Here is a 21,760-nt window from a genome sequence, read left to right as displayed (position 1 = left end):
GTTCACCCCAGTAGCTCTCTGAACTCCGTGCTTTAGGGATTTTACGGAGCCTTCATCATGTAGGCATGATGAGTCATTGCATTTGTAAGCCCTTCTCCCTTCTCAAGAGAATAGTGGCGCAGCGCTGAAAATCCAAGCTTCTGATCATGGCTTGGTCTTTTTGGTGACTAGCATTCATCCAGTAGCCATCCAGGAGCCCACCCAGAGTTGCCTCATTAGAACAAAAGATGCTCCTGTCACCCAGGAAATTATGAGTTTCAGGAGCCCTGTGTCAGGGACCAGAGTTAAAGGCCTAATATTTGAACAAAAGATGCTCCTAAGAAATGACCAGGGTTTCAGGAGCTTTCTGCCAGAGACCGGTGTGTGTGTTTTCTACTGCCTCACAAATACCAAGGAGCTCTTTATAAAGTGCAATGAGTCCCATCAAATTTTAAAGCATTATAAAGCTGGATATTTTTTGAAACATGAGAGGTTTCCTGTAAAAGGTAGATAACTGACACATTATTATCTCCTTTACACACTGAGACCTTGTTACAGTGGTTGTAAAAGTAGAAAAAGGGTCTAAAACAATGACAGAGAATGGCAGGGAGGTCATCAGGAGACAACAAAATGTAACATTTTTCAGATGAGGTAGCTGGATAAGTTTTTCAAAAAATCCAGTGTGAACCGAGCCGGTTGACCTGCAATAACCCTGGAAAATGACTGGCTATATGCAGGACCTGGAATAATCCTGAAAGATGAGTGACTATATGGGGAAAAACAGAAGTTGAAGATCTATGTATAGGGGCCAGTTGACCCCTGTGTAACCAGGTAACCAAGATGCCTGCCTTGTGCCCGTTCCAGCCCATGCTCGGGCAAAGACCAGAAGTTTAATTTACTGGAAAAAGTGAATGGGAAAAAATACAATTTATGAGGACATGAACTAGTAGAGAGTGAGGGTGAGATGTAGGACAGAAAAGGAGATTGGTTAAGTCTGCTTTGGAAAATAAGCGGGCAGTGACCACCCCACTCCCAACCTGCACCCGCCGCACCTTCCTACCCTGCCTGTAAAATCTTTTGCTGAGGTTTGAAAGCTAGCTCTTTTGTTTTGAACAATTGCAAGCCATGTTTAAGTGGGCATTTCAAGATAGCTACCACAAGCTTTCTTCTAGTTAATGTGTAATGTATCTTTTTCTGTATCTTAAATCCTTTCTATATCTTTGTTTTAGGTATGTCTTAGAATAGTTGCATTTTGTTATCCAATCTAATAATCTCTGTCTCTTAACTGGAATTTTTGGAACCTTAAGGATATAAATGGTTTAAATTAACTTGCCCCAGATTTGGCACATGGGACCCCCTTCTCCTGTGTCCGTTTGACATGTCCCTGTCACTGTTTGAGCACCTCCTTTCTGGCATCACCAGTGTTCCAGCCTCTTGTACTCTCTCTGCCAGGCCATGAGAGCAGCCATGCCCCCCAAGGGTCCTTGGTTCTTTTTAATAGAGAATGGTATGTAGAAATGTTAGATTGATTATACTTGTAGAAGGGTGAAATACGCATAAAGATATTTGTTGAAGTACCATCTGTTAATAGACTGTAAAAAATACACAACTGTAATGGTTATCTTTGGGGGGTAAATTACACATGCGTAACTGTACATTCACTGCTATGCTGGGCATTATGGACTCACAAGAAACTGAAGACGTGTTCCTTTACTCATGTAGCTTGTAATCTGGTTTAAAAGGTGCAGATTACATGAAAAATAATCAGTGAGCAAGGCCATACTACATTACATGAATTTTAAAGTAGGCTATATTAAGAGAGAGAGCAGTAGGGCTGGAAACTTGGATGGATTATATTAAAACTTGATTTCAGCAAGGTTTTGGAGCATGGCTAAAGCTTGAGTTGGGGAGTATTCTAGGTGGAACACCGCATGAATAGAGGTACAGTATGACCCGAGTATGTGAGAATCACTGGAGTGTCTATTTAGACCTAATAAGACAATATTGCTGGAGGCTCTTAAAATAATGGAGCAGAACATCATACACTTCAGAGCTGGACGGACTGCTGTGAGGCTTTTCATGTTTGTAACAAGGCTTCAAAGGCTTCGGGATGGTCTGTATTGAGCCGGGCTCAATATATGGTAGCTACTGTCATTTTTACTAGTACTAATAAAACTAACCGCAAGTTAAGCTTGACAGAGTAGTTTGATGATGAACCACTGTTGTCTTCTGAAAAGGGTACTAACATATATTCATAGTCGTTTTTTCTAGTAGTTTATGTAGGGTAAAAAAGAGGAGAGGAAGAAAAATGTTTTAACTCTCAGTACGTTCCACAGAGTGATGAGCTTTTTGGGAGGAGAAACTGTCCTGTTGTTAACTCTTATTTTCATGAGGGGTAAGGGTGGTGAGATGGGCACTGGCTCTGCAGTTAACCCATTGAAAGGTAAAGGGAAGATTGTTTAGATCAGTCCTGAAGTAACTATTGAATGATTGTGGTGCCTGGATGAGGCTGATGATGGATTGGGCAGGATGTGAGAGATTGAAAGATTGGAGACTCTGGTTTGAGTCAGATGATAGTTCCTTGGATATATGGAATGAGAGAATAGTAAAGGGGGAATATCATTTTAAAAAGTTGTGACTGCTGTCATTTCCTGAATGTCTTCTGTATGCCAGGTGTATTGGAGGGTACCTCACACTGAAGTCATATCAGATGGAGCAGAGCTAGTGACTTGCCCACAGGCACACAGTAAGTGTTAGAGCAGGGATGTGAGTTGTGCACTTAAAAAGCCAGCTCTGGTGTCAGCTGTTCCTTCCAGGCAGCCTTGTCTCTAGCTTCCCACCATCCCCACACACTCTCTCACACCTAAGCTAGCTTGAGGACCCTTCTGTTTTCATGATACCCAGTTTGTAGCTGCAGCTGTGCATTTATGTAAGGAATTATAATTACAGTTATACCTTTGGATTTAGGGACTTTGCATTCTCTGATCCAGTTGCTCCTTCAGTAACTTAAGAGTTACAGGTGTAAGGCTCGTATGTGGAGAATCACAGTGTGACCCTGGTCTACCAGAGGGACTCCCTCCCCACGAGTGTAGGCCCAGCACTCGAATGGGCCAAAGTTTCAGTGGTCTGGACACATGCCCTTGGCAAGTGTAAAGGTTGTGTTCTCCTTTTTGTTTGTTTCATCTACTCCCCATCTTATAATTCAACTTGGAGTTCTAACACAGCAACTAGTGCATGTTTATATTTAAGTAATTCATTCATAATGTCTTCCAACCATAGGTCCTCTGCTTTATCACTTTGAAAATCTGGCAAATGAACTTTCCATAGAATTAAGCTATGAAGATATAAAAAACGTCGTTCTGCAGTATGGATTCCAGGTGGAGGTAAGGACACAATGAAGTTTCACTTCCAGCGCTCTTAGACAGGAATAGGGATATTATGACAGTTCCTGGCTCTACCTCTTAATCTCTTTGTTTTCTCATCCCTAAACTGAAAATAATACTTCGCTTTTAGAGTTATTAGGATTTGGCATAATGTGTACGTGAGTGGAAAACTATAATCCCTGGTGTCATCAGTCGGCTTTCAGTACGTGGTAGCTTACCATTGTCACAGTGTCAGCCCTGGTAAACAGCTAGACACCAAGCCCACTAGCGTCTGGAGGAGCAGACAGAGGTGGCAGGGCAGTGATCTGTTCACTGTGTGTACTTCTGTAGTGTTCAGTCTTTTTCATCATGTGCTTAGAAGGTTTTACGATACTTTGACTTGCGTTTTGGTTGTGTTTATTTAAAACCATTTCATTCGTTAAAAAAATAAACAGATTTGTTCTTAAAAATGGGGAGAAGCAATATAACAGAGTCTTGTAGAGCTCCAGCTCTTATTAGTGGTGTGACCATGAGCAATCTGTTCTTTGTAAAGTGCGATTACTAATAATGCCAGTCTTAAGGGGGTATTTGTGTGTAATAAATGAATTAATAAACAGAGTGTGTTTAAAATAGCACGAGTCACAAGTACTCAGTATTTGCGTTATCATCATCATCATGATTATTGTTTGCATTCCAGGTGGAAAAGGAATCTGTCTTGTCAACATATACTGTGAATGATCTCTCCATGATGAAATACTACTATGAATGTGTCTTGTTTGTGGTCCGTAAACCGCAGTAACGTTCTCAAGTGGTATCAGCAGGAAAAGTTTGATAAGAGCAAATTCTGAAATAAATAACTCAAAATCAACTATCCCAATGACAGGACACAACCTCAAATCAGTGGTGCCTTCTTATTCCTAACAAAATTTAGAAATAGCGTCTATTTTCTTAATATGTCTATTGCTTTTTCAGAAATATACTATGCCATGCATATTTGTACTACAGAAGTAATGGAGGAAACATCTTCAAGTATACTTTTTCCTTGAAGCCCAGAATTGTCTTTCAGTAGAAAAAACTTTTATCTCCAGTGGTCTTCATGAAGCTATTGCAAGTCTGCCATATTAATGACTACTAGTATTGAAGTCCCCCCAAATCTCTTATGTTTTGTGTGCGTCGCACATGCTATCTTTAGAAGAGTCTGAGGATCCTTTGTCACATTCAGCATCTGGAATTGGGACTTTTGTCTGCTTTGGACCTAAGCAATCCATACATAATATGTGTGTCTGTCCTTTTATCATTCAAATTATTTTTTTTCTAGCTCAGCTGAACTTAAGAGAAGCATTTCATTTTTATGAAATGCTGAATTTAATAAGATCATAGGCCAGTAAAATGCATTCAGGCATTCAGGTAACTGAGAATTAGTCTTTTGGGCACACTAAACTGAACATTATTTGAAAGCATACTCATCATGAATTACTCTGAAATGTATGAGATCTCAACACTCTTAAGTGAGGCACAAAAGCCTTTATTCAAGGTACTGCTTGGAAAATGGGGAAATGAGAATAAAATCTCCCATTTGAAATGTATGATTTTAAACTAGAAGTGAATACAGTCTGTCAGTGAATGTTTACAATAATGTCTTTTCTTTAGATTACCTGGATCACAAAAGCAAGCACTTTTTTTTTTCAATAAAGTCTCATGATGGTATTACCTTGGGGAAATTCTGAATATGAAATTCAGGGATAAATTACTCCCCGTGGTCTGTGTCTTCAATATTGTAAGCAGCAGCCATTCACGTAATTTCAGATTAACACCAATTCTGTTCCCTGATAGCTGGAGTTAAAACTGTATATGCTGCTTTAAATTTCTACCTCTAGCAGGTCTTTTCTATTGGAGGGAATTTTCCTTTGTATTTTTTTTTTAACGTTTATTATTTTGTTTCCAGTAGCTTGGAACGCAGAGATGACTAATGTTTTAACCTTTTCTTGGGAAAAGGAAGTACTCTTGTTGGATATTTTCACAGGTGATTATGATGGCATTCAGTGACCTCTGTGGCAATTTGAATTAGATAGACTCAATCTCAATAATGTGCTGTAGGGTTAACGTCATGTTCTAATAGGAAAACTAGTGAATCTTTAGGCCTTTTTTGTTAGGTTGGGGGAATCTGCACAATTTGGCATCTTACCAGTAGGAGCTTTTCCGTGGATAATAAGGGAGCTCTTGTGGCCTTTGCTCCTGTTACACAGTAAAGGGCTCTATGGAAGTTACTTGACTTGCTAAATTGTGGAAGCCTGTAGCCTCGAGTTAAAAAAAAAAAACCCAAAAAACCCAAAAACTATTTCTCTCTTTTGTGTCCCCCCCCAATACTTGGCAGATGTTCAGTTATTAGAATTCTCATTAACTACCACATGAATGAATTTTATATTAATTGGTAGGGGGAAAATCCAAATTTGTTTTTGTTTAAGAAAAAAAAAAGCTTAAGGATCCTAAAAATTTAAAAAATCCATTGAAAGGAAAGGAATGCATGCTATTTTTGAGTAATTTAGAGAGGCTTTTTATTCACTGACTCGTATTCACTTTTTTACGTGTATCAGAACAAATGATTTTGTTTTTCTCATAGAGGCGAAAATATGTTGACAGCAGGCAGTTGGCCTTCTTACTTAAGATTTTTGGCTATCAGGTTTTATTCTTTAATAATGTTACTTATATTTCTAAATTATAGCTTATATTTTAGTTAATTCTGAAATGAGTTATTTCATTTGTTTTTAATTTCTCATATCATGACTACTGTTTTTCAAGTATTCTATACAAATTTGCATCACTTTCTTTCTCATTGCTTTTGTAGTTAGTATATTCTAAACTTGAAAATTGTGGTATCAATCAATAATAGAAGTGTCACTGGAGGATTTAATTTTATATTTCTTATGTGTAGTCCTAGCTACTAAAGTATGTAAGCCTTAAAATGTTTTGTTCTTTTTCCTTATATTAGCTCTATATACAGATGTTTTCATTCATTTTCATAAAGCAGGAGGAGATAGGTCATTGTGCTTGCTTCCCTCCCCCCCTTTCCATATTCTGAAGCGGTGCAGGTTAGGGTATTTTAATCAAGTGAGCAAGATGGGAAATGTAAAATATAAAGAGAAGCTGTATAAATCACAGTATAAAATTATGAAGTTTGGGAACTGTAAAATGTACTGTATTTATATGTAATTCTCATCTAAAAGTTGCCACAAAGGCTGAATTGGAAGCTTCATGTCTGCATGAAATTTCCTATATTTTTAATGTGTATGATGGACTTAATTTTTCTTGAACATTAAAGTCTGCCAATTGCTACGAAACAGTATTTGCTTGGTTGTGTCGATCTAAGTTAGTAGTAACTGTAGATGTGGGAATTTGAATTAATTGAACACATATTTTAATCCTTAGATGAGCTTATTCTCATACGCTTCTAGAAAGTCAATAATAAGAGTACTTGGTCTCTGATTATGTTAGGCCTTATACTAATTAATCTTGATCTTTGGTTTTGTTAAATAATAGAAAAATGAGTATAAAGGACACCAGTACAAGAGTTCCAGGACCAGCCATTAGTACAGAAGCACTGGATTTAGCACTTACTCAGGATTTGTTTTCCTGAGCTATTGTCTGTGATCTCAGGCAAGATGCTGTAAGTGTGTTTCCTCATCTGTACGAGGATTAATACCACTCACTTCAAAGGGTTTTATGAGGTCATGTGCTACTGTGTGCAGGATTATATGTGAAAGCATCTGGTAGACAATGTAACTTCAATCTATGTTGACCGCTGTATAGTGATAGAAAAAGATGAAGATTAGTCACAGGACATTAGTTTTAACATTATGGTGAAAAAAAGGTTTCAGTGGAATCCTGGGGGGATTCAAAGATGACAGGTATGTATGTATAGATTCTTGAATATTTGAGTTTGGTGGGAATTGTAAATAAATAAAATGGTAGGTAATGGGAGAGAACGCACAAGCAAAATTTAATGGAGGATTACTCTCACTTTTAGAAAACATGCTAGTACCCGACTCTTACATGTTATTTCTCTTCAGTAGATAGAAGTAGAGTCATTCAGCCAGGGTGTATGTGCATTTTTAGTCAGATTGCCTTTCAAAATGATGAACTTTTTACATGCCACTGTTTTGGAATAACTCTGTATCCATTCTCTGGCCAGTTCTGGATTTTGCTAAACTTGTCATTTTTGTCAATATGATAGGAAAAAGTATCTAATTTTAATATTCATTTCTTTAACTACTGTGGAAGTTGGGCAATTTATGTAGGTATAATGCCCGAAGAGAGGAATCTTTAATCTTCAGCTGTAGGTTTTCAGCTGGCATACCAGACAGGTCACTGGCAACAGTCCAGAAGTTAGTAAAAATGTACTGAGCTTCGTCTAGGGGAGGACTGGCCAGTACTTTGAGTTCTGGCCACTGAAAGGAAGGACCATATCTGTTTCTGGTTTTACCCGACTGGCGATGAGGCTGAATGGCTGCAGCCCATTGGACCCCACTAGGTTTTAACTTAGCCAACCAGGGATCTAGGCCCAGGAGTTCAGGTAATGTCTGTGAGTCAAGACCCCACTGAACCAGTGGCTTTGCTCTAGGTGGCAGAGTGAGGCATAAAGTTTACCCCCAAGGAATAGCTGCCATTTTCTCTTAGCACCAAAAAGCTGCTAGGGCCAGGCCAGCTACACTCCTGAATATGCTATTTGTTTTGACTTGGAAGGCTCGTTGGGTCCTTTTCACCTTGTTAGTCGTCAAGTCCAAATTGACCCACCTCCAAAGCAGAATGTCAAACCAAAGAGGCATCCAGTCTCAAAAGCTTAGTAATAGATTAATAACTTCTTCTGTTGTACAAAGATGCTTTGGTGATGGTCAGGCAGTGGATTCTATGGTAGTACCTGGCTATGGCCTGTGAGAATTTAGGCAGCCATTAAAGTCTTTGAAGCTGTGGTTTCTCTCCTGCCAGTTCAATATCATTTCTGCTGGACCACCCAGAAAGGGACAGCCCTTGAATGTGACACTTCATTGGAAGGAAAAGTACAGGCAAATAATACATCGGATCCATGATACATGTATTGAATTGGCCCAAAGGGCCTCAGTGAGAGGTTATTTTTGAGGTGCCTGACTCCTTGGTTAAAGAACAAAAAACAAAAACAAAAAAAACCACAACTGTGTGATTTTTTTTTTCCCCCAGGCCTGAACATAGGTAATCACAAAAGGCTTTACCTGGCAGGTTCATGGAACAAAGCTGGCCTCCCCGGACCAGACTTGCTGCACTGCAGTCTCTAGTGGGACTTGCAGTCAAGAACTCAGGGCTCTTATTCATAGTTTCAGTCTTAGCCCAGTGCCTCTTTGTCAGGGGCTTTGGGAGAAGCCTTCCTCAGGTGCCTCTGCTGAGACCTGCTTACAGGAGGAGGGAAAGGGGTAAACTAAAAAGACATTTCTACACTCTGACTCAATACTTTTCCCACTCTTAGGCCCTCCTCCTCTTTCACCCCACACAACAGGTCTGCAAGCTTACAGGAGCCTTTCTGGACTTCCCTTAGCAATGAAACCACTACCACGTCTGTGCAGACCCACCTGACCCCTGACTGGTGTGCTGTTCCATGGGAGAAAATGGAGCCGGGAGGTACCTACGGTTTGTCTGGTTTAGCCTCTTGTATATTGAAGTGATCAGAGGTTTGACTGTTACTTTCATTTTGGCTTCTTGTATTCACCTGCTATTCCAACACTTAGCAACTCAGCTCTCCCTGGCTGAGATGAGCCCCTAACAATTTCAACTTCCTTCCCACTGCAAGCCCTATCCAAACTATCAGTTGAATTCAAGTGTCTTTTTCCCCTTTAGGATCATAGACCAGGAAGTTTAACAGGTGCATCAGGGGCTACAGCACAGCCACCAGGAGACCAAGTTACCCCCAGCTGGGAGGCAGGGGGGGGCCAGTCCATGGAGACAGTGGGAGAAAGTGGTTGGAGGGAAACCTGATTTTCTCCATTGACCTCTGACTCCAGAGTTAGTGCCTGAGCACTGCTGCTGCTTCCTCCCCCGTGTGCTTCTGCCATCCAGCGAGCGCCCAGCCTCCAGGGCCCTTTACTACTTTGTGCTTGCGCCATTGTGCTGTGCGGCCCACAGTCGTCTAGCTTTGGCCACCCTGGCACCCAGAGCCCCAACTTCACTGCCAGCCACGTTTGGCTGTGGCAAGACTTTGCACTAGTTGGCAAGGCTTCTTCCTCACTTTCGAGTGGCCACCTACACTCGGTTCAACCAAATGGACTTCTGTTTTCAGGTCACCCAAAGCTCTGTATTGAATAGCAGATTCCTCATTGCTGACAATCTCAGTTGAGGACTCTTTCCTTAGCAGCCCTAGCCTTATTGCCTTCTGGCTGGGGCCACAGGGCTTGCTGCTCTATGGTGATAACATCCCTATCTCTTCCTGCCAGGAAGAGTGAGTAGATTTGGGTGCCATTTGGGTGACTTATCTCAAGCCCACGTCTAGCTGTTCAACATCATTAACAGGATGCGAGGGGTCTCATTCCGCTCCTGCCACATTAACCATGTAGGCAAGAGCATTGCTGCTGTATCCTAGCAAGTCTCATATTCCTGAACTGGCCTGTAGGACCTTGTCCTTCCAAATCTGGAGTGCCACATCTGTCAGCATCCAGACTTGTCAACTAAACTGTTGAGTCTGGGTTTTGGTCTTACCCTGTTGACAAGTGAGTAAGTTAGCCTATTAGTTTCACGCACGCTGACAGAAGACAGGAGAAGTTACACAAAAGTAGAGTTCCTGTGTGCCCTTCACCCAGCTTTCACCCCAAAATAACATTTCACGTAACTGTTAAGACAGTAATCAAAACCACGAAATGGACATTGGTATGACACTGTTACTGAACTACAGACCTTGTCTGAAGCGTGCCAGTTTTTGCAAGCATTTAAAAAAAATCCTATTTTTAAACTTTCTGATTTATCTCTAAAGTGGGCTTCTTATTGACAGTATATACCTAGGTCCTGCCTTTTTATTCATTTTTTTTTTTTTTAAAGATTTTATTTATTTATTTGACAGAGATAGAGACAGCCAGCGAGAGAGGGAACACAAGCAGGGGGAGTGGGAGAGGAAGAAGCAGGCTCATAGAGGAGGAGCCTGACGTGGGGCTCGATCCTGGAATGCCGGGATCACGCCCTGAGCCGAAGGCAGACGCTTTAACCGCTGTGCCACCCAGGCGCCCCTCATTTTTTTAAAATATCTTGTAATTGGGGATTTAAACCGTTTACATTTTAAAGTAATTATTCACATGGGTGAGTTTAAACCTACCATTTTGCTAGTTTTCTACTTGTTCCATTTCTTCCTTTTTTCCTCTTTTCTCACTTATTTCTGGACTATTTTCTTGATTTCATCTCCACTACTGGCTTATCAGTTACAGCTCTTTATAAAAAGAAGTTTCAGTGGTTTTCCTAGGGTGTCCAAGATATATTGTTAGCTTGTCACAGTCCACCTTCAAAGTATTATACCACTGAATGAATGTATAGTTGTAAGAATTACCACTCTTAACAATATACTTCCAATTCCTCTCTTCCAGCATTCATGCTATTGTCACATTTTACTTTAATGTGCGTAATAAACCCCAGAATACATGGTTACTATTTTTGCTTTAACTTAATTCTTTCGAAGCAATAAAAATAACAAATATATTTTTTATTTATCTTCATTTTTTATAGTTTCTGAGGTGCTTTAAAAATATCTCTACAGATTCTGATACTCCTCCCTTTGGTATAGCCTCACTCCCCTCCCTCTCGAAGTGGGCTATAGTGACTCACTTCTAATGGACAGAGGTAGAAACGTGTGACTTACGTGAGCCCCACTCGGTGGCAGCTATACTGTATGTCATCCTGTAAGCCCAGAGGCCTTCCAGCCTCCTGACCCGCTCCAAGTCTTTCTCTTGAGCACCCAATGGAAGGCCATGAGAAAAACCAAATCTTGTGAGTGCAAACATCCCTTGTGTCTGACACTCCAGCTATTCCAAACTGAGAATGGTAACCCACAATTGCCAAGAATGTAAAAATTTTTGCAAGTCATGAAAGACATTGTAGCTTCCATTCTTCTCTCAGATCACTTGCATTAGGGGAGACAAGAAGACATGTCATGAGGACATTCAAATAACCTATGGAGAATTCCACGTGGTGAAGAAATAAGGCCTTCTCTAAACAGTTACATGTGTAGAATGAGCTTGGAAGTGGGTCCCCCGGCTCTAGGCGAGCCTTCTGATGAGGCCCCAGCCACCATCTTGACTGCAACCACATGTGCAACCCTGGTCAGCAACCCTAAATGACCCAGCTAAGCTGATGTTCAATTCCTGACCCACAGACTGAGAAAATGGGTCAGGTTTGTTGGTGTAAGCCATTGAGTGTTGGGGTAATTTGTGACAAAACTCTTCATTTCTTTGTGTGCATCAAAGTTTCCATCGGTAAGCACACTTGCACCTGAAGAACTTCCCTTGTTTCTCCAAGCAGGTCTGCTGGCAATGCATTCTCTTAGATGCTGTGTGAAAAATCCTTTATCTCAAGTTTTATTTTGTACAAGATTTGCTGAATACAGAATTCTGGGTTGACTTTTATTCTTTAAAGACCACCATTGTTTAGATGAGTACTCTGCTGTAATTCTTACTTTTGTCTCTCTGAATGTTTCTTTTTAATCTGGTTGCTTTCAGTTTTCAGTGGTTTGACTATGATGTGTCTATGCATGTGTGGTTTGGTTTGCTTTTGGAATTTATCCTGTTTGTCTTATCTGTGTGGTTGATGTTACTATTTCTGAAAAATCTTATCTCTTCAATTGTTCCTTCTGCCCTCTTCTCTCTTTCTGGAACTTCTATTGCATGTACATTGGATGGCTTGTTCTTGTCCCACAATTCCTGGATGCTGTGTTTGGGTGTTTGTTTTTTGTTCTTATTTAGTTTTTACAATTTTTATTTTCTTTTTGTCTCCTCTGTTTCCTTATCTTCAAGTTCCTTGAATCTTTCCTCAAGTGTGTCCATTCTAATAATGAGCCTGTTAAGAATTTCCACCTGTTATGCTTTTTATTTCAAGCATTTCCATTTATCTTTATAATTTCCAACTCTCTGCTGACATTCCTTGTACGTCAATGCATGTTGTTCACCATTTCCACCATATCCTTGAATATATTACAGGAGTTTGATAAAAACTGATAACCCCAATATCCTGCTCACCTAAGTCTAGTTCTGTTAACTGCTTCATCTCTTGACGTGTTTGTTTTCTCTGTTGCTTTTTTCCTGAGTCTTATGGTATTGAATTCCATCTGTTGTGTAGAAAAACAACAAAACAAACAGAGATAAACAGTATTTATGCCTGGGTTTAAATATACGCCTGGTGGGCTGGTATGGGAGGCCGAGTCAGTCTTGCAAGAAGGTGAATTGGGTTTGCATTTTATCACCAGTGCATCATGGGCTTCAACCTCTGCTAGCAGTAACTTGTTTTAACCTTGTGCTTAGAGTAGAGGATAGGATGCCAGAGGGTTTTTCCCAGTGTTATTGCACCCTCTCCAGCATTCAGCTGTGCCACAGAGGAATTTTTGCTACGCGCTCCTACCTCCACCCCTAGACTACTATTCCTTGTGAGTCTGTGCTAGGTTCATGGTAGGGAAAACGGTAATTCTTGTTGTCTCAATGTAGCCTCAGTCTTAGGCAGGCTCTGTCACCTAGGGTTGAAAACCCATAAGTGGGTTTTCCTCAGCATTCCCATCCTCTTCCCCATGTATTTGGTCTTAAGCAGGTATTTCCTGATATTTGCTTTTACTTTTCCTCTAAGGATCCTTGTCCTTGTCCTGGGGATAAGAGGTTTTCCTACCCCTCCCCTGAGGCAGAGGGGGTTTGCTTCTCCTGCTCCCCACAAAGAAACAATGTCTGTCCTTTCCAGTCTCCTGCTTTACCCCAAATCTTTGTCTTGAGCAATGAAAGGACATGAAAAAAAATCTTATGAGTGCAAACATCCTTTGTGTAAGAGACTTCCAACTATTCCAAACTGAGGTGCTAATCCACAATTGCCAAAAAGGAAAAAAATCTGCAGATTTCTTAGCTTATAAAACAGCCACTTTTGACACAAAACTCCTACATCAAAGTCAAAGGAGAATTTATAACTCACAGCAATAGCATTAAACAGAGTATTAATTTTGCACAGTACCCTGAGACCCAAATCTCACAGAGTGACACAAGATAGTGCTAGGTGACACTTGCACAAGCATTGGCTTGCTTTACAGGAGAACCCTGAGCTTAGGAAACCTTACTCTTTTATGATGGGCAAGCAGCAAGTGTGACTGACTTTGTCCTAGGAGAAGATACTATGCTAGATAGTAAATAAACCTACCCTTTGTTCCAGAAGGAGATAGTCTCTATCTTCCAAGCCTGTTCACTGTACATATATCCTTGAAAAGATAATCTAGAATAAAGTTAGCCAGTACCTCTGCTTTCAAAATATGCTGAAATGCGAAAAACCATGGAAAATTGGCTCCCAACAGAAGATAAAAGAAGCCAGAAACTTTAAGTGTTGGTCTATAGTAAAGAAACTTGTAACCCAGACAAAATACCAGTGTCACGGAGATAATCTGAGGTGGCCCAAAGATGTGTCCCATATGCCCTCTACCCATGTTTCCTAATACCCCACCCCAATGACTACTGATAACAGTCCCGTCCCAGGAACATTTTTTGCAATACCAAAGAAATGCACATATAAATGTGTGTATATACATGTGAACCTTACTTTTTGGACTTAATAGGTTTTGCCAATTGTTCTATATCCATACACATGAATTCCTTCGATAAAATCTGCATGTCTGTATGTACCATACGCACACACACATAGACACACAATGCTAACAAGTAACATCTGGGTTGTTTTCAACCTTTCGCTATTCAGCATTATATTACAGTGAATAGTCCAGTACATACTGCTTTGTGTCCATTCTCAGTGGACACATTTATACATCTGCTGTAAATTCTTGAGGGTGAGCAGTGCATTTTAAAATTTTCACAGATGTCCTCTTAGATAGATAGCTCTAGATAGCTATCTTAGCTCACAGATAGCTCTCTTAAAAGGTTACATTTTAAAACAAGGTATCTGTTTCTCGCTATCTTCTCACTATGTTCACCAATACAACCTATTATTAAACATTTTAATGGTGGCCAAGCTGATGTTGAAAACGGCATTAAAATCTTTTGCAACATGCAATGTCTCTGTTTTTTGGTCTGTGTTTTGCTCTTCACTATCACAGATGCCTGGGAAGGAAGAAACAGCGTAGGAACAGAGACCTGGTCAGTATCCCAGCCTCGCTACTTACTGTGTAGTCTTCACTTTTTCCTTCGCCCCACAAACATTTGTTGAGAACCTGTACTGTGTCAGGAATAAGGCCTGACCTTGGGGATTCAAAGGTCAGAAGTTACTGTTTTTTCCCACCAGAGCTTACATAGCAGAGGAAAGGTGTCAAACAAGTAATTACAAAACAACAATGCCCGCAAGTAATTACCTAATTGTAAGAACTGAGGTCACCATTATAAAGGACAGGTACAGGGTACTCTGAGCAGCAGGGAGGTACTGACTTAGAGAAGACTTCCCTAAAGAAATGATATTTGAACTGAGACTTGAAGGAAGAACACAACTTATCAAACATATACAGATATAATCAAGGATCTGTATTTCATTTTTCAAGTCTTCCTGCTATAATCACCATTTACTTGTACCTTAAGTAGTACAAAGAGGAAAACTGGTATTTTTCCAGGCTATAAGAAAATTTATACAATTTTCTTTATGCTGGTTGAGTTCTTACAGAATAAAATCAGGTATGTCATAGTGGTTTGAATATTACAAGGTTGATGAATTTCCTTTTGTATATATTAATATGTCCTATATGTTAATATATACTAACATATACTCATATATAATGAATAAGTACAATTTCCTACAACAAACAAGGAAGCAGGCATATCTCAAAGTTAAAAGTTACACAACAATGTAACCTTAAAGTCGAAGTACAATCTTACAGGAAGGCATTTTCTGCTTTGAGTCAAGATGAAATAATGGACCATATTTACCCTCTCACCTAAAACAACCAAAACCCGGACACAATATATAAAACAACCACCAACAAAGGACAGTGATCAGTGAGAGACAGGAAACAAGCTGAGAGCCCTACTCTCTGCCCTGAGTCTCCAGAATAAGGCCTTGGGAGGGGAAAGTGAGGAAATGATGGAGGGGAAACTAAGGACATGATGTGGACAGTCCAGGGAAACCAAGGCCACTAGAGTCTGCAGCACAGATTACCTGCGAGGAGGAAATGACAAACTGAGGGCACTCTGGAGATCAGAGCAGAGTCCCCCCCCCACCCCCAGAACACTGATCTACAGAGTACCGATCAGTGCATGTAACCACCGAAGGCCAGAGCAAGAAGCACCAAGTAAACTCATAGTACCCGGTATCCAATAAAAAATTACCATGTATGCAGACACAGAACAAAATAACACCCATAGAGAGGAGAAAGATTAATCAATGGAAACCAACCTAGAACAGACACAGATGTTACAATTAGCAGCGAAGGCCATTATACCAGTGAGCATAACTGTTCCATGTGTTCAGAAAGTTATACAGAGATGTGTTTGAGACCTACACTGAACTTCCGGAGATGGTAAGTACATTGTCTGGGATGAAAAATACAGTGTATGAGATTAACAGCAAAAAAGGTTTGAGAAAAGAAAAGGTTAGTGAGCTTGAAATCACAGCAACAGAAACTAGCCAAAACACTAAGGGAAAAAAGGCCACACTGGCTTTTTTGCTGTCACAAGCTCATGCCAGACATGATCTTGTTTTAGCACATTTGCACTTGTTATTACCTCGGCCTACCATCACTCACCATAAAAACTCACCCCTGATTTTCTTCGGATCCCTGCTCAAAAGTCTCCTTATCTCAGACACCCTTCTTGACCACCTAATAAAACGTCCCCCATCCTTATTCTGCTTTGTTTTTCCTCAGCACTTGACAAATGTACTTGTTTACTGTCTATCTCCCTCAATATAAGCTTCACTTGGGGAGTCACAAGACAGGGCTTTTTGTTTTGTTTACTGTGGTAACTCTAGAATTTTCCCTGGTCCGTAACAAATGCTATTTTTCAAGGAATGATGAGTGAGCATAAGGTTGTGAAGGTACAGTTATACTTCTGATATAAGTACCTGGTTGGATGAATGATGGGATACAAGGGACACAAAAATAGACTATGAGATGCCTGTGAAACATCCAAGTGAAAAAGATGAATAGTCATTAATTCAACAAATACGTACCAAGCACCTGATACGTGCCAGGCACAGTTCTAGGTGCTTGAGTATATCATAAGTGAAAAAAACCACAAAGAACCCTATCCTCAAGAGGCTTACTTACTAGAGAAGGACACAATAAGAATAATAAATACGTGAATCATGTAATAGATTAGAAGGTGGTATTTTCTATAGGGGGAAAAAATCAGGCAAAGGGAATCTTAAGAGTTGGCGCTCTTGGGCAGTGCTGAGTGTGTTGAAATTTTAAATACGGTGGTCAGGGTTGGACTCATTGAGGAGTTGACAAGGGTCTGATGCTTGGGGGTGAGGCTTATCTGTTAAACTGGCAGTAATACCTGCCACGGAGTTCTGAGGATTAAATGAGATATGTAAAAGGTCTGGCAAATTCATAGTTGCTAAAAAAATTTTAAACCACTTCCCTACCCTAAGCTGCTGTAGGGCTTTAATCTGTCTGAAACAGACAAATTTTAAGATAAGCAGAATATTTGTGAGTGTGCATCCCTTCTTCACCAAGAAGACATGAAAAGTTTCCTTCTTTGTTGCTTTGCTGTTAATAATGATGAGTTGAGTCATTATCATTAAGAAGTGCTAGGGAAAGAAATCAGAGTTACTTACACAAAATTATAGGATAGGAAAAAGATCCTATTGGGTCAATATAAAAGTGCACCTGGACGGGTTGAGGGTGGGAGTGAAGGGTTGCAAGATTTCTGCTTTACATTAAGTGGTACAGTGTTAACTGAAAGTAAATTGTGGAAAGTTAAATGTATATTGCAATCCTTAGAGCAACCACTGAAAATTCATACAAAGAGGTATTTAATTTAATACATTAAATTAAAATTAAATTCAAAACAATACTGAGTTAATCCAAAAGAGGTCTGGAAAGGAGGTACAGAGTCAAAAAAAAGAAAGAGAACAGACAGCAAATAAATAGTAAAAGAGTAGACCTAAATCCAGTCATCTCAATAATTTCTATCAAGTGTTAAAGCACGACACATTCCAATTAAAATACAGAAACTGTCAGAATGTCGGAAAAGCAAGATCCAACTATGCATGTTGTCTCCAAGAGAAACATTAAATATAAAGGTACAGATAAACTGAAAGTAAATGGATGGCAAAAAAGAGGTACTGTCCAAATGGTAAGCATAAGAGGGCTGGAACTGCTACAGCAAAGAAAGACGACTTCAAGATGAAAAGCATTACCAGTGATAAAGAGGGATATTTCATAAGAACAAATACATCCAGACATAACAATCATAATATATGTGTGTCTAATAATGGAGCTTCAAAATACATAGACGAAAAATGACAGAACTTGGGGTGCCTGGGTGGCTCAGTCGTTAAGCGTCTGCCTTCAGCTCAAGGCGTGTTCCCAGGGTCCTGAGATCGAGCCCCGCATCGGGCTCCTTGCTCCACTGGGAGGCTGCTTCTTCCTCTCCCACTCCCCCTGCTTGTGTTCCCTCTCTCGCTGGCTGTCTCTCTCTCTCTGTCAAATAAATAAATAAAATCTTAAAAAAGAAAACAACTGACAGAACTAAAAGGAGAAACAGAAAAATCTACTGTCCTAGCTGGATATTTTAACACCTATTTCTTAGCAATTCATAGAACGTTTAGATCAAAAAGTCCCCCCAAAACCAAAGAACCCCAAATCTGTAAAGACATATAATATCTGAGAAACATTACCAACCGCCTTGGCCTAAGTGACACTGATAGAGGACTACGCCGGACACCTGCAGGATGTTCTGTTCTTTCCAAGAACACGTGTTACATGTACCATGATAATTCATAAGCTGGGTCATAAAATAAATCTCAATAAATTTAAAAGGATTAATATCACACAAACAATGAGTTAAACGAGAAAGGAAGCAAACTAGAAATCAATAAGAAAAAAGATACCTAGGAAAACCTTTGATACTTGAAAAGTTAACACAATCCATAGGTCAAAAAGGAAATCAGGGAATGTAAAGTACAGCACAGGGAATACAGTCAATGATTTTGTAATAACTCTGTATGGTGACAGATGATAACTATACTTATCTTGGGGATCGTTTCATAATGTATAAAAATATTGAATCACTATGATGTACACCTGAAAAGAGGATACGGCATGTCAATTAGACTTCAATTAAAAAAAAAGTGAACAAGTATGGTCATTGCACACTATTTCTAACTGCAAAAATCTGAAAAAAACTCAAATGTTTATCAATAGAGTAGATTCACATGATGGAATACCATACTTAATATAAATGAATGAAATACGATTACATGCACAAAAATATAAAATAAGGAAAATGGAAAGCAAAGAACTCAATATTTTAAGTGGGCAAAAGATCTGAACATTTTACAAATAAGAGATCCAGATAGGGTGCCTGGGTGGATCAGTCGTTAAGCATCTGCCTTTGGCTGGGGCCATAATGCCAGGGTCATGGGATAGAGCCCACATCGGGCTCCCTGTTCAGCAGGAAGCCTGCTTCTCCCTCTCCCACTCCCCCTGCTGGTGTTCCCTCTCTCGCTGTGTCTCTTTCTGTCCAATAAATAAATAAAATCTTAAAAAAAAAAAAAAATAAAGAGTCTGCCTTCAGCTCAGGTCACGATCTCAGGGTCCTGGGATCGAGTCCTATCATCAGGACTCAGTGGGGCGTCTGCTTCTCCCTCTACCTCTCCCTTATTCTCACGATCTCTCTCTCACTCTTTCTCTCTCGAATAAATAATTAAAAAAAAAAAAAGAGCTACAGATGCAAATAAACTATCATTAGTCAACATCGATTTAGTCATTAGGGAAATGTAAATTAAAACTGTAATAAGATACATGAGATACCTATTTAGAAAGGCTAAATATAAAGTCTGACCACACCAACTGTCGAGAGCATGTGTAGGAACTGGAGGTCTCATACACTGCTGATGGGAGGGTAAAATGGTATAAGCACGTTTGGCCATTTGCTAGAAAGTTAAAGACACCTACCACATGGTCCAGCCATTCTACTCCTCACGTACCCAAGAGAAAAGAAATCCCATGTCCATATGAGGCGTTACACACAAATGTTCTCAGCAGCTTTATCTGTATAGCCCCAAACTGGAAGCAACCTACATGTCCATCAACAGGTGAATGGAGAAACAAATTGTGATACAGCCACACAATGGAGACGTACTGAGTAATCAAATGGAATGACCATGTGATAACATGAATCTCAAAAGAATTATGCTGCAGGAAGCCAAACAAGAAGAGTATATACTATGATTCCATATATATAAAACTCTAGAAAATGCAAACTAATCTATAATGACAGAAAGTAAAGCAGTGGTTACATTCCCCTGGAAGGAACCAGGGGAGAAGAGGAATCACAAAAGGGCAAGTGGAAACTTTTGGGGGTGATGGAGATGTGTATTATCTTAATTGCGGCTGTGGTTCACAGGAATATACATATGTCAAAATTCAGCAAAGTAAACACTTTGAATATATGCATTTTATTTTATGTCAACTAGGGCTCCATAAAGTGTTAAAAAAAAAAAACCCAGCAAAACTAAAAATGTTATTTAGGAACACAGACACAAATGGTAAAATTACAAAGTTAGGCAAGGGGATTGTTAATTCAAAATTCAGAACAGCAATTACCTGCAATGGAGGAAAGGGAGCAAGGCGGCAGTGGGAGAAGAAAGTAGGGACCTTGTCATGTTCTGGCCCAAGTAATATTCTATACACGAAAGTGGGCACTGGTTTTCATTCTTTTGCGTCTTAGACAACCTTTTGAATATACGACGTATTTCACAATTAGAAAAACAGAGAGTCTGTGGTGAGGGAACACAAAGGAATGGACCTCTGTTAGCTAAACTGCACTTTTATCATTTTTGGGAAGGACACCCTCAAAACCTTTCAAGTAAAAGTAAGGTCTTCATATCTGATCCGTGTGATCTGCTCTTTAAGACTGATAGGTTATCAATTTCAAAGGAGAAGTAACGGAAAGATCAAGCGGAAAAGCTATTATTTAACACCCTAACTTATTATATTTCTGTGCCTATTAAGTATGGTCGTTGACTATCTTCTCACAACCTTGGCATGGGGTAAATAAAATACAGATTAAGTACTTACCAGTTAGAGTACAGTTATCTTCCTTGCACTTTCTCTAGAATATCATGTAACTCTCTTCCTCATTTTTGTTTACTTGGATACTATCTTTATCAACCATCAAAATACAAGCTATAGTAAATTCACTGCTCTCATCCCCCTCACTCTGCCTGATAACAAATTCTGCTGTAAGGAAGGTCTTGGAATCTCACTTCAGATCATCGTACCGAGTAAGACGGGAACCGTGTGTGCTCCCCACATAATTTAAGAGCCAAACAAGTTTAGGTTTCAGTTGGAAAAGGAAAGAGCTGTGCTCCAGGCTTGGCTCTGGGATGAGCTATTCTGGGTGAGCTGCACATGTCCTCTGCAACTTCATCAATGAATTTTTAATCAGAAGATCTTCGAAGAATGTGGTGCCAATTCACTTTCCACGACAGCCACTGCAAAACATACACTTCGTTGGGTTTTGTTTTGTTCTGCTTGGTTTTTGTGTGTTGGCTTTAGCGACTTCCCTCAGCCCCCAGTCCGCCTGAAATGATCATTTTATGCGGCGCTAGAGCCTCTCAACATTAGTTTGTCCAAAGTCTGCACCTCCTGGAGGTGATTTTGACCTCCTGGAAGCATCCCTGAGGCCACTGACTCGAGAAAGGGAATATTAACAAATGCATTCTAAAGCTCTTAAACCTACACCGCTTTACCAAGCTCGGGATTTGCACAGCCGCTCCCCACTCCCGGGGAAACAAGGTCAGGCCCTCGGGAAACACGCCACTGGGCCTTTAATAAATCCGCGGCCGCCTTCCCGCCTCCCCCCGGGGCGCGCACTTCCGGCTGCGGGGGCGTTCGGGAGCGCGCCCCGCGAGTCTCCACCAACCAGCGGCTCCGCCTGGCCGGCGCGAGTACGCGCGCGCACATTTGTGCGCAGGTTCGAATCTCCGCCGCTTCGCGGTAGCTCCCCAACGTCCGGCAGTACCTCCGCTGCAGTGAGGGCAGCGCGCGCGGGCTGCGCCGGGCCCGGCCG

At 40.4% G+C, this 21,760-nt stretch overlaps 1 protein-coding gene and 1 long non-coding RNA gene across 3 annotated transcripts in view; one reads left to right on the top strand and one right to left on the bottom strand.

Moving 5' to 3' along the window:
- Window positions 1-6,679, top strand: part of CARNMT1 (carnosine N-methyltransferase 1) — a 38,762-nt gene extending 32,083 nt beyond the window's left edge. For both annotated transcript variants that reach the window (XM_026518829.4, XM_044391121.3), the window contains exons 7-8: window positions 3,259-3,362; window positions 4,039-6,679. In XM_026518829.4, coding sequence (XP_026374614.1) covers window positions 3,259-3,362; window positions 4,039-4,140 — 206 coding nt within the window. In that variant the 3' untranslated portion in view covers window positions 4,141-6,679. The remainder of the gene's footprint in view (window positions 1-3,258; window positions 3,363-4,038) is intronic.
- On the bottom strand, window positions 5,464-21,754 carry LOC130542372 (uncharacterized). Its single transcript, XR_008956907.1, has 2 exons — window positions 20,293-21,754; window positions 5,464-18,165 (listed from the first exon to the last, which is right to left on the bottom strand). It is a non-coding gene; the product is annotated as an uncharacterized LOC130542372 (long non-coding RNA).
- Between the last annotated feature and the right edge of the window lie 6 nt (window positions 21,755-21,760).

This window comes from Ursus arctos, unplaced genomic scaffold, assembly GCF_023065955.2.
Source record: "Ursus arctos isolate Adak ecotype North America unplaced genomic scaffold, UrsArc2.0 scaffold_33, whole genome shotgun sequence".
Lineage (NCBI taxonomy): Eukaryota > Metazoa > Chordata > Mammalia > Carnivora > Ursidae > Ursus > Ursus arctos.
This window is presented reverse-complemented; position numbering and strand designations above follow the sequence as displayed.